Genomic DNA, 13,777 nt, shown 5'->3' on the forward strand with positions numbered 1-13,777 from the left:
GGGTGCACATAAACATTCGAGGTGTGAGAGAATTTAAGAAAATGAGAGTGAACGAGAGAATAAAAGCATGTTGAGGTGTCATCAGGCCTCTGCAGATGGAAAGCAGGACTGTAAGGACACAACACACTCTGCAAAGAAAAAAGTAAGAGGAGAAAAAAAAGACAGAGAAAGGCGGGAGGCTTGGCAAGAACCTGTACTTTGTCCTTTTCCAGAGAAAGAGAGAGTCCGATGGAGAGAGAGGGGAGAGAGAAAGAAAAAGATAGATGGGGGTGGGTGAGGGTGGTGGGTGTGTCCGCTTCCCTCTGACCCCTCCCTCGATTTTAGAGGTATAGAATATGCAGGAGCAGCCAGCTCCATCCAGACGTCCAGTCCAGTGTGCTGCACTAGTCCGACAGCCACCGGCTCAGAGAAGTAGTCCAGCCACTCCAGAGACATCCAGCCTGACGCCTGCAGCTCCAGCACTCAACCTGATCCAGCGACACAGCGCGACCACCTCTGAGGTTAACCGAGCTCATTCAGATCCCAGTACCTCGTTACACCTGAGAGTCCACAGCAGTGATGATGATTCAGATGCAGCAGCACTCGCACAGCTTTCTGGTCCTCCTCCTCATGGTCTTCATCGCAGGGATAGTTCTCTCAGGTCCCTCCACTCCACGCAGAAGTAGAGGTGGGGGAATTTTGTGTTTGTTTATTTACCTTGATGTGCATGTGAGGTGATAGTTGCATGGACAAATGCACCCCTCTGTATGATGTGAACTTATCCCTTTGATGAACTGATGACATCCCTGCAGGCTGTCTTTGCCTTCTTCCAAATGCATGCTGAGTTCAGTCAGGAATGATAATATGTCATGGTTAGGACTGTGAGATGTGTGATGACAACAGTAAAGGTTCCCTTCGCAGCACGTGAAGTGCTGCAAAGTTACAAATCTTTTCCTTTAACAACATCGAGACAATTAAAAAAAAAACGTCCTTGAAAAAAAAGGGTATCTGTTGCAAATTCAAAACGCAGAAGTATCTGAAACATGCAGAAAGATGACATGTCAGAGTTTAGAAGGCAAGCTGCACCCCGTGAGTAATATAGTTAATTTGAATCACAATCCAAAGAGCAACGTAAAAAACTCTGACGTAATCATAGAGCTTGTAAAAGTTGATGCCAACTGACTCGTAATTCTCAAATTTCACCCATAAAATGTAATTTGCCTTTCAGTGACCCACTGCTATTGCTCTTTGACTCCAGAATTCAGAAAATGCCAGCTATATACTTTAGGCTTGAAGTTAACGGGCACTGACAACTGACAACAGCAAAACAAAAACACAAACAAACTCTCAACCACCGTGTCTGGTACAATCCACGTCTTCTTTATCTGGCCGTATGCTCAATAATCCACAAACACTTTGACTTGAGGCAAAAAACTAACAAACTGGAACGCCTCCGGTTCAGCACGTGCATGCAGGAGTGTGAACACCCTGAAAAAATAGTGGGCCTGGTGTTTTCTGACTTATGAAGTCACCATGAAGTGAAGAAAATGTCTTTGTGAGTTCAAGACACCTACTGGTGAGTCATAGAAAAGCAAATTACACTTTTTGGGCAAAGTATTGCTTTAAGCATTCAGTTCTGAACATATTTGGTTACTCAGGTCACATGCTTCCAAGCTAAATACACCGGATTGAATGAAGGATTTAAAAGGATTACGATTCAGGTGGGTTGGATTCAGAAGTGTGATTCAGTAAATTGCCAATGAGAACCATCCCTAAAACAAAGGAAGAGAATCATCCACAGTAAGATCCTTCTCTTAAGCCACCTGTCAAACGTTCAAACCACACTGTTTTTACGATCCTTGTGGTTAATCCACATTTCCCTGAAATGAGGTGAGCAGACACAGCTGAAGCAGGTCAGGTTCGGGTTTTACTGAAAGCGTTTCCAGGTTTGAAGTCAGAGAAGGTCGACCTGGTGGAATGACCCTCCTGGAACTGTGACCACTCTGCGAACAAGTTCTCAATTTGCCTCTTTCCTATCATTCAGGGTCCTGAGTGAAATATTGTGTGTCATTTGTTTCAGATATTATTGAGGTCATTCATGGATTTTTACCAAACCACCTGAAGTTAGAAAATTCAGTTAAACACAAGCAGTTCTGGAAATTACATCACAAAATTTCTCCAGAAGGGGTATTATCAAAATGTTTTAAATGAGATGAGAATGACTCATTTGTTGTGTTATGAATTCACCCCATTTTTTTTATATTATTTTTTTTGGTCTACCTTTATTGTTCCAGCACTGACAGCTATGCCACCTGTAGTCTTGATTTTTAAAGATAAAAAGATAATTGGCTTTATAGTGACTTTAGTCATTTTGTCTTGATTTCAGTTCTTCAAACATATAGGTCACATGATATTGTGAAATATTAAGTCATGCACCTAATTTCGATGCATGATTTTCATGCATTTTCATGGTGTGGTCCAGAGGTGTTTACCTCCGCTACTCTGTTAAGGTATGTTAGCGGTTAGCCTCACACGAAGCAGAGAAGCAACAAAACCAGATAGTTGTACTTAAAAACAGTTCATTTTTATTACTTTAAGTGTAATAACATCTTCCTATGTTATTCTATTCAGAACCAAAAAAAGAACCGGAAAAATGGACTCATAACATCTGAAACAGAGTGCTAAATGAATTAGCCTAAAACTAGCAACGTTGGGGAGGATGCTAGAAGCTCTACTAGCTCTGGCTAGTTGACTAGAAGCTCTCCTACTGTTAACCTAGAGCTGCAGACAGTGGCAAGCATAACAAGATGGCATTGTTGCACTCCGAGTAAACTGATCCATCATATCAAGGCTTGCGAAACCAGGCATCGGACATCTGCGCCTTCTAAAGCCAGATAGTTACAGCAGCAAGAACCGCAGCAAAAATTAAGCCGCCAACAAACCAGCCAACAATCCACCCACTTCCTTTACACTTTCCTACACAAGGACACGCCTAACCACACCCCCAGTTATCCTCGCAGTGAAATAATCTGCTGACATAACAAATGACTTTTTCATATGGAGAGAGCAGTAGCACATCCAGATGGATGAATCATGTTCTAATAAAAGATTATATTTCTGATGAATATGTTCTATTCCTCGTGGCATGGTGGTGCAGTGGTCAGCACTGCTGCCTCACAGCAAGAAGGATCTAGGTTCAAGTCCCGGCTCCAGCACAGGATCTTTCTGTGTGGAGTCTCCATGTTCTCCCTGTTCCTGTGTGGGTTCTCTCTGGTACTCCAGCTTCCTCCCACAGTCCAAAGACATCAAGAGAGGACGAGGCTGATTGATACTCTAAATTGACCGTAGGTGTGACTGTGATTGTGAATGGTTGTCTGTCTCTATGTGTTGGTCCTGAGATGGACTGGTGACCTGTCCAGGGTGAACCCCGCCTCTCGCCCAAAGGCTGCTGGGATAGGCTCCAGCCCCCCCCCCCCCCCCCCAGCGACCTTTAACAGGATAAGCAGTAGAAAATGGATGGATGGAGATATTTTTTAGGTATACCCTAATTATACTTGATTGTACCAATCACATGCCGCTGGTAGGAGAGTGTTTACAGGTACACAACTTCTGCATGACATCACACAAACTTTAGAGGGCCACCCATAGTTCAGTGCAATGCAGATTTCCACCAACTTTTAGTACCAAAATCAGGGAGATTGTCATCAGCCGCTATGAGTGAAGCGTTTAGCCATGGACCAGTGCGTCTACATCATCTCATACTTGGAGAGTAGTCATGTGTCTCGTAAATCCACTCATGGTAAACACGTTAATGAGCAGCTGTGTCGTCCCCCCCCCCAACCCTTCCATGAGTGGGTTGACATGTAATAAAAAATAAAAAAAATACTGGGAATCCTACTTGTTAATTCCAAAGACAAAGTTGGAAGCTCTACAATTGATTTGCCTCTTGGAATCGAAATCCTGACACCACTATTATAAATATTTATCAAAACAATCCAAATCTCTATGTGGTTGACTGTTATCACCGGTGTGAAGAAAACCAGTCCCAGACAAATATTTTTCACATTGTCTAATACTCTTACACAAGGAAACACCAAAAACTCTGGTGCTCCATCTCAGGCTCTATATGCTTCACAGTCATGCTTTATTTTGCGAGTTAATCTTGGGCGCCCTCTGATGATACTAAAAGTGATTTAAGGTGAGTAGACTGGACTCAGTATAAAGAAGAATGCAAAGTGGAAAAGGGTTGCTTCCAGAGGGTAAAGTTGCAAGCTGACCGTGGCCTGCAGACAAATCACAGCATGCAGCTTTTGGGAGGGAGATGAAAGTGGAGGATGCGAGTGTGTTTGCCTTGGGAGGAGAGTTAAACGTCCATATCTCTGTTCCTCTTGGATCCAACACCTGGTTTTAGAGCGAGATATGTTATGCAATGGAGCGTGTTTGTTTTCACATCCCTAAAAGGAAAGACCACTTTGTAGAATTTAGTGACAACTAGTGGTGAAAATGAAAACTACAACCAGTTGAATAGCCCTCTGTAACCCTCCCTCTCCAAGTGACCTCAGATGCCCTCCAGGCTACATTAACTGTCCAGCAGACACTCTGAAAACATTTGTTCCTAATCAGTGATTTTACTTTGGAAGAGGCGATATCTTGCATTCATTAAGGTGACGGCTCTTCTGATTTGCCTCCTCATTATTTTGTTTCTAATGATAAGTAGCAGCTAATATCTTCTCCCTTCTCCTTCATCTTTCAAATGGTGAATTGATGCATTCACTGCTTCAATCTGCATTGTTTCCTCGTGACCAGCAGGGGGCAAATACACTGCTTGCCTGGAAAAATGACTTATTTGACTTATGATGTCAGTAAACATTTTTCTAATGAGTTTATGGTCACAATCGCCAGTTTCAAACCTTCTTGAGAACAGCATGATGTTCATTTTGTAAATTATGGTCCCATAGATGATGAAGTAGTGTATGCTTTAGGGAAAGTTTATGGCAACCATCTAAGCGTTTCCATGGTATTCTACCCTCTCGTCTAAATATGGCCGTGTCCAAAACCAAGATGATTACAGCTAATATGCCAAACTCATGGCTTTAAAAGCGGTAGTCCACAAATCAGACGTCACAGTGGCTACATCCACTTATTTTATGCAGTTTTTACAATCTGGCAGGTTTATGTGCTGTTAGATTATCCTAAGTAATGTATTTCCCATTTATTTTATGTGTGTGTGCTCTAAATCATTATAACTCCATTGTAAATAAGTCAAGCTAGTTTACATTGGTATATATCTGTATCTGAATGAGTTTGATCACTTGCAATACAAGAAATTATTTACTACCATCCCACGTCGGGATAATAAATGTCCTGGAAACTCGTCCCTAGCCAAACAAAATGAAGCCAAATAGCATGCACAGATAATGACAGGGAATTTGAGGGGAGACTAGAGGCGATGAATTCAAAACACTTGAGGAAGCTGAGGGAAGATCCAGTTGATGGAAAGATGGCCAGTGACACATTTAGGATGGGAGATTGAGGATGGGATGGATCAGCGCCACAGGGGAAGAGAAAACAGCTGTTGCTCAGTCAAATGTATCTGGGGACATATATTGTGAGAGCGGAGAGACCAGTAAGGGAACAGCCAAGGCTGGGGGAAAAATCTGGGAGTACAATCCCAGGAACAGCTCTCTCCCCTGCTGGGCTACAAGGTGTGATCTACTGGTGTGTCCTTATGGGAGGGATTGTTCCCTCCAAGAGGCTCCTACTGCAGCCTCAGGGTATTCTCATTATAGCTTAACACGAGGCAGTTCAACGGCAAGATTATTACAAAGCCACTCCGGCTCCGGCTGGCACAGCACTCAGAGGGACTTTCACACTTCATTGCTTTAAATGAAGGTGTTGGTTTTACCAAGGGCCACAAAACATCTGTCCGTGGCATGTGAGGCGAACTTTTCTCACCATCCCTCCTCCTCTCGGACAGAAACCTGAGAGGGCAAAATACTGTATGCCAGAGCTGCATAAAATCACCTTGAAGCAGGGGGGTACCATGCAGGGATACATGTGTTAGGGCCCCCCCTGCACAGTTTAATTAATTTAAATGGAGGTGAATGTGTGTGATACATGGTTGTAGGGCAATAGAACGAGTTTATACCCTCATTTAGTCAGGGAGATTAAGAGCTCAGCCGTGATGTTCAGCTGCTCTGACATGCCTTCATTATTCTGTTTCACTTCCATCCACGTTGATTTCAACAAAGAGAGGAAAGTTCTTTTCCATGGCATATTTCGAAAACAAAACCAGCCTTGTAGTAACGCTCCAAGTTTTTTCTTTTATAGAGGGCTTTGCTTTGGATATTTATAGCTCGTTAGTTCACACATCAGCATCAATGGAAAAGTCTTGACATGATGGCGGTGTATTTTATTCTTAGAGCATATAAAGGCACAGGAACATGCTGCGGATGATTTAAGGTTTGATAATGTCACTAAATCAGCATGTGAGAGGCGAATGCCAAAGATGTATACAATGTTGTGTTGTATACACATTAAAGTATCATGTTGCAGTGCAATTTGGAAGTGAAGTGAATGTGTTATGCTGACAACCACATTAACCTACTCCCTTTCCCAGAGGATCATGCATCACCGCTGCACGACCGAGCCAAGCTTTGAGTTTCCACTTCGAGGGTGTTTCTCTTTCTCAAGCCAGGAGGATTACATCCTCTGGCTATTAGTCCAAAACAAGATGGTGAAATGTCTTGGCTTCTTCCCAGCATCATAATGGATTTGCTTGTACAGTAAGCTCTGATCAACTGGTTGTGTTGTCCCATGAGGAGGAGGAGGAGGAGGAGGAAGAGGATGTTTTAATTGAAGTGATACGTCTTCATTCACAGTATTCGTGAGTGAGAATGAAGCCATCTCCCAAAATCTGTGATCAACTTCCCAGACATCTCCATCCATCCATGTCAAGTAACTTTTTCTCTCTGTCGGAGTGAAATGCTCCATGTGCTCCCCTGTGACACAAAGAAAAGGTTCAGGGTTTAACAATACTTTGGTTAGATGTCATTTGACGAGTTGTAAATCACGTTTGACAAGGTCCGAGTCAGCAGGACGCCAAACTCAAGCATAGTCAACATTACTTTTCTTCATCTAAAACCAACACACACAACATGACACCGTAGCTTTGCATTTCTTTGAACACTGACAGTTTTCCTTTGTGGTGTTCTTATTGACTATAAAGACTGGATCACTTCCTAAAGCCTTTCTTCATTTTACACTGGAAATATTGATAAGTCTTAACAGTTGATAAGCGGTGTGTGGGCCAAATGGCTGAGTTTTTGGACGCGTTGTCATGGGATAGCGCCAGTGTTTGCTTGTACTGGATTTTTAAAAAAGCAATGCCAGAAGTTTCCTAATGTTTCCTCCACTCCGAGTCGCCTCCCTCCGCGCCAATCTCTGTCATGTTTTATCGGAAATAATGATGGCAGAAGCAAAACAAATGCACTTTTGATAGGAAACACAGAGCTGGAAAAGCATGGGGATATTTTTCAAATTCAGGGCTTCCCCCTCTTTCTCCCTAAGTGTCTGTTTTGGTGTCTGGCAGCTGCTGGCAGTATTCCTCATGCAAAGTTCCACTATTTCATTTAACGCTGAAATATGAGCTGAAGACATGTGTTTTGGAGAGTTTAGTACAAGTCATAATCCAGGCAGAAAGTCCATTGTTTTAGCCTTGACTCCACCGGGTGACAGCTGAAACCCCATAAACTCCTGTTTGAACTTTTAATTACGAAACCAGAAATATGTTGTTGATTTAAGAAAGATAAATAGATAATACACATGCATTATCTGACAATCCCCGATGATCACAATTTAGAATACAAGTTTGCCTGATGTGCTTGTTTATTGACGTGTCTGCTGGACAACGTTAGTCATAAGTCACACTTCTGGCCCCGATGAGCTAATGGCTCACGATCCCAGTTTTCGTCGAGTGTTGAAAGCTACGTCACCAACGGGGAGTCAAACAATTAGAGAAAACTAATCAAATCATTGACTGACCTGAAGCTGCCCTGTGAGCTTGCTTGACATAATGTTTTTCATGATCCTGAGACTTGCCATCTTAAAATGTAGCATGATAAACTAGCACACAGAGTTGTGATAATGATCAAAAATGACATTCATCAGTAGATAAAAGGTCGTGTGATGAAATGTTATTTTCTCTTCCACTTCATTCCTGTTTTTCTTGTAAAAGATTTTTAACAAATTACTCTGAACATACATTAATTTCAGGGGACTTCACACTAAGTGTATGAGCTACTGTATGATTCACAGCTATATACCTGCCCTTCCACAGGCATGACATGATGGTCACTGATCAAAACAGTCAGTCCCTGTGGCAGTGGGGCGTGTGCGTGTCGTGAAAGGGGGGGGGGAGGGGGGGTCCACGGTAACATCCCGAGGTTATGAGGGTTGACAGGAGCTATCCATGGTGCTGAAACGGTCCCAAGTGAATCTGTTGTAGAAGCGTTAGTCTCAGACACTTTCGTGTGCATTTCCATTAAATACACAGGGACCCATTTTGAAGTTAAGAGAGGGAATTTTTTTGCCCCTTTTTATACTGGATGACACATTGACACATTATGGTGTCAAAAGCAGACAATGGACTCTTCATTCCAAAGCAATAATGTCATTGCTTAAGTTTTACAAGAATTATTGTCTCCATGTTAAGATTCCCTTACTGATCCTTCAGATCTGTCTTGCTTGATTTTTGTGGGACAGGAGCAGAAAGACTCCACATCAGCCCTTGACATATTTTATTGATAGATAGATCATAGATATCGCCATGGTTACATTGATCAGTAAAATCTGGCTAATTTTTTTTCTCACCCTTTGATCGAATGACAATGATTCAACCTTTGTTCACTTCTGAAACATGTCACCAGCCTGTTCTGTGGAAATCAGCCCCAGCAGGGAATACGTGGTTTCTTCAAAAGGCAAATAAAAGTTTTTGTTTTTTTTTGTGGGTGTGTTTGTGTGTTTGCGCCAATCAAATCAAATGATTCAAACATTACTCACTGACCTCAAGGTTTTATAAAACACATTAAGGGATCTTAACTGACAGTTATTTCAAAAGCCCTGAGAACAGAGAAGTAGCTTACACCTCGTACAGAAGCTGGGACGTATAGAGTTCACAATTCTTGCCAACGCGCTGTCTGCAAAAACACTGTTCAATCAGAAACCTCAGCAGACGTTTTCAACCAGCAGCAAGTCTGCATGTGACTGCATGTGCTCTTCGAGTGCCTGGTTAGTGATGTAATGTTCAATGTGGGCTGATGCAGCCTGTTAGAATAAAAATCTTTCTGAGAACTCCTCCCTGCTGCTTTTCAAAAGAAACTGTTCAGATCATTTAGATTTCTTAATTGCTGTCTGCACCGAGTCATTTTCTCTGACACTGCCTATTATATGAGGATGCGTCTATGATTTTTGGGACTTGGAAAAATGATCTTCATTTCTCACGTTGCATGACAAATCGCAGGTGTGCTGCCAAAAGGGACTAAATCTCTCCTTCCTTCCCAGTGAGACGTCAGAACATGAAAGTCCGCATCACCGCCACAGGAGACACCATCGTGATGAAGTTTTTGCGACCCAACCTAGACACCAAGCTGGAGGGTTACATCCTGGGCTACGGTAGCAGCATGTTCTCCAAACAGTTCATTCAGCTGCCTGAGAACGGACAGCCTTATGAGACCGAGTTTGGTAAGACTGGCTGTCCACTTCTTGAGATAAGAACCAAAATGTTGTGACGAACTGACTGTTTTGAGAATCGGCACCTCTTATTCTTCTGGTTTAGATGCTGAGCCTAAATACCTGGTTGCTGTCCAGCCTATCCCGACCAATGAGGTGAAAAAGCACTGCACAGGTGAGGTTTCTACATTCATATAACAGGAAATGAGGTAATATGCACTGAGGTTGGGCGGTGAGGATTCAGACAGTGAATATGAGTGGATGCAAATGTTGATGTTTATTTGTTTTCAGGTAAAGTTGAACTGGAGAAGCCGCTGCACTTGGTTATTGGATCGGTGACGCCCACCTCAGTTCTCCTGTCCTGGGGGACGCTGCTGAAAACCCCCTACGAAGGCAATATCATGAATGACTGTCTTGAGGATGGGTAGGCTGACACACACACACACACACACACACACACACACACACACACACACACACACACACACACACACACACACACACACACCCTCACTTCAAAACCTTGGTTTTAACAAAGCACTAGTGTAAAAATGCTATTAAAAAGAGACTTGTTGCAATTTAAGGCGACTGGCTGTATTATAGTTTGCTAAGCAGAGAAACAGATGGAGGAAGATTAAGTCACTCTCCCTCTCTCACACACACCCCTATGCGCAAACACACACACGCACACACACATACATACACAAACATAGACATTTGGTGCAAGAACTATATGATTCCCTCAAGTTTATCAGGTTACTGTGTGGTGGATCCAGAAGGAGCTGCAGGTGTTTCCGCGCCAGCACGTGCACGCACACACACACACACACACACACACACACACACACACACACACACACACACACAGCACACGTGTAAGCTTTCTTCCTCTGACTAAGACCTTCTTTTTGAAGCATTTAATGAAAGACGTGATCTCCTCCTGCTCGGCCGTTTGGAATCAATCTCCTCTGACTTTTATGCCCACTATCAGTTTCATAGTCCTCTGAATCAGATCAATAGGAGCATGCGACAACACTTCTGTCAGATGAGAAGCAGATTCACTCAGATTCTGCAGCTCATGCTATCACTGTCATATTTAGAGTTAAGCATAGTGGGAATCTTGAATTGGACATTTGTGGTTTGAGTGCACTTTTATCAATTCTTCTGTTGAGCTCAACCCAGAGAAACATGTTGTTGCTCCCAAGAGACATCAGAAATATATTTTTTCTTTTGATTTAGAGATTACTGGATTAACTTGCCGTGTTCACACACTTTTCAGGTTTTGGACTTGAATTTGATATTGGGACTGATATCATATAGGCTCACTTCAAAGCCAGACATGCTTCTGGATCTTACTGTAATCACAAAGGGTTATTATTACACACAAGTGAAGATCATTGCAGTGAGAGTTCTTAAATGAGGATTGAGCTGAAACATGAGGAAGGCTATTTGTAAAGACTGAATGTAAGAAAAGCAGCAGGTGGACCCAAATGCTGAGACTGTGGCATAATTCAAAGGTTTATAAAACTAAAATAACAAACAAATAAACTAAAAGCTAAACTGAAAAAAAAAAAATCACACAAGAAACCTCAGGCAAACAGACTGGAGGCCAAACAGCTGACTGACCCAGACTGACATGAGGAACTGAACTTAATGCAGTCTCTACTGACAAGGCGAGAAGAAACAGGTGGATGAACACAAGGGAGGGAAGAAGCTAATAGGATGAGAAACACTGGGACTGACAAGGACTGATGAACTGATGAGACGTAGGTGAGTCACTTAATAAAGGTGGGAAACAAAAAAAGAAAAAAGGCAAAGGAAGCGAACTTCTAAATAAAACAAGAACCAGTAAAACTAAGATCTAAAACACTAACACAATGAAAACATCTAAAAATCCATGATAAGAAAAACCTGAAAGTCCAAAACCAAGAGTCCAATATAGTAACTGTGTACAAACTGAAAAAAGCAAGATAGAACTGGAATAAAAAGATGTTAAACTCGCTGCTCAATTTTTTACATTTTAAGTGTTCAAGTGTCTATTAATTCCTAACCAGCCATACTGCTAAAACTTTTGAACGTGTGACAAAATGTCTACAAGAAAAAAAGACAAATCATTTGTTTTTTCTTGCATGTGCAGGTAAACTGGAGGACACAAAGCCAGATGTAGCTATAATATGTGCATGCTTCTCCTCTCTTTGGCCCAGACACTACACAGTACGTTACCGTGAGAGGAGCAGGAAGTGGAACTACCAGACCTGCCCAACCACTGACACAGTCATTGACAATCTGAGGCCCAACACGGTGTACGAGTTCGGTGTCCAGCCCAACTCTAGAGATCGCAGCGGAATGTGGAGCAAACCCGTCATTCACAACATCAGTACGGGGGGCGTAGAGGGTAAGTGTGACATCATCAACATCATCATCCCTACTGAGTGGCCATTACGAAAATATAATGGTATCTCAGGTCATCGATAATGTCCAGTAGAATCACCAAAGATTCCAGCAAAGTGAATCATGCATGGACATGAAAGCCTATAAAAGCTGAGTCAATCACGTAAGCTGCAGATCAGACTGTTCAACGAGGAGAGTGAGAGAGAGAAGGAGAGAGAGAGAGAGGGAGGGAGAGGGAGAGAGAGAGAGGTAGAGAGAGATCATCGTCATAGCAATCACTATCCTTTAGCTCATTTGTTTTGAAATGGAGTAGAGGAAAAGGGGTTTATGGGTTTGACCATCTGAAGAGCCTGATCGTGATCGACGGGCTAAAGTTAAATGAGAATGACATCATCATTGCGGTATCTTAAAGATGAGATACAGAACAAAGTATGACGACTGCTCATTTACTGTTTTTTTTCCTCTAAATCTTGTGTTTCTCAGAAAAAGTCATCAGGAAAATCTTCAAACCTCCCGTCAGTCCCGTGGTATGTATGAGACACACGCAATTATTTATTTACTGAATCCAATAATGACTTTTTAGAGTTCTGATTTGCATCATGATGTTTTCCTATTACTATCCCGAAGGAGGTTCCATTAGTGTTGTAACTACACAGGTAGTCTAACTCTTCTCAAAATAAACATTTTCAGGGACAGGGTGTGTTTTGGGAACAAGAAAATCTGCTGTGGAGTCAGTGTTGTGCACTTTTTGTATGTACACTATTTGCAGGGTTGTTTGCCTCATTGGTTTTCCATCCAGCTGCAGAATGGAAACAGCATGAATGCAGCAAGTGAAGCCAAGCCAAAAGAGCAGCACGTCGCTAGTAAACGTCACTACGCTGTGAAACAGAGGAGAAAAAAAATGGAGATAACACGGAGGGACGAAGGATAAATTTGTTGACAGTTGTTCCTAGGAGAGAGATGGCACACTTGTCCTTCCGTGGGAAAATATTGTTTGACATGATTCTCAAAGTAGAGTTATCAAATTGACATGAAGGGAATCCAGACAGTTCTGTGAGGCAGAAATGTATGGACACAGATATTATTGAGAACTCTTTTGACCATTGAATTCCTTCTCTGCTCTTCTTGTCTTTCTCCCACCAGAAACAACTCACGCCAGGTCCACGCTCCTTCCCCTTTGCTCCTCGCCATGGTAAGTCAATAAAGTAATGTTATAGTCTGAGTTCGAAAGTACTTTTACCCAGGTACTGCACTTTACGATGTCAACATATCTGTACTTCACTTGATCTACTTTTGCTACTTAAGTCAACTCAAAATCAAATACTTGATGACTTAAGTAGAACTGTGAATTAGGACTTTTACCAAAGTATCATTTTGTATGGGTACTTATACTTTTACTTACACAAAGGGAATGTGTACTTCTTCCAATGCACACTGTACTATGAATTGTCACAGGCTTGTTTCAGCCCCTCCATCACACTGCTGCTTTGTCTCAACACTGGAAGCATTTTCATTTAAATTCATTGTTTTGCAGACTTCATCATAACCAGTTCCACTTCTTTAATATTAAAATTTTTCATGTCGCTTTTTTTAGCACAGATACCAAGTAATGTAAACTTGTTTTTCAAACTGTGTGTCTTCGTGACATATTGACACTAGGATGCACAGGCTAATGTTC

At 42.1% G+C, this 13,777-nt stretch overlaps 1 protein-coding gene across 7 annotated transcripts in view; it reads left to right on the forward strand.

The window, feature by feature from the left end:
• The first annotated feature begins 344 nt into the window (after positions 1-344).
• Positions 345-13,777, forward strand: part of abi3bpa (ABI family, member 3 (NESH) binding protein a) — a 30,081-nt gene continuing 16,648 nt past the window's right edge. For 4 of the 7 annotated variants that reach the window (XM_086220319.1, XM_086220320.1, XM_086220321.1 and 1 more), the window contains exons 1-7: positions 347-667; positions 9,541-9,720; positions 9,815-9,883; positions 10,000-10,132; positions 11,913-12,103; positions 12,583-12,626; positions 13,243-13,291. In XM_086220319.1, the coding sequence (XP_086076445.1) occupies positions 559-667; positions 9,541-9,720; positions 9,815-9,883; positions 10,000-10,132; positions 11,913-12,103; positions 12,583-12,626; positions 13,243-13,291 (775 nt within the window). In that variant the 5' untranslated portion in view covers positions 347-558. Of the gene's footprint in view, positions 668-9,540; positions 9,721-9,814; positions 9,884-9,999; positions 10,133-11,912; positions 12,104-12,582; positions 12,627-13,242; positions 13,292-13,777 lie in introns of all 7 variants that reach the window. The other 3 variants (XM_086220317.1, XM_086220316.1, XM_086220318.1) reach the window with 1 other exon arrangement.

Source organism: Aulostomus chinensis, chromosome 12 (genome assembly GCF_037954235.1).
Source record: "Aulostomus chinensis isolate RoL2024-O1b breed Wild chromosome 12, RoL_Achi_v1.0, whole genome shotgun sequence".
Classification (NCBI taxonomy): Eukaryota; Metazoa; Chordata; class Actinopteri; order Syngnathiformes; family Aulostomidae; genus Aulostomus; species Aulostomus chinensis.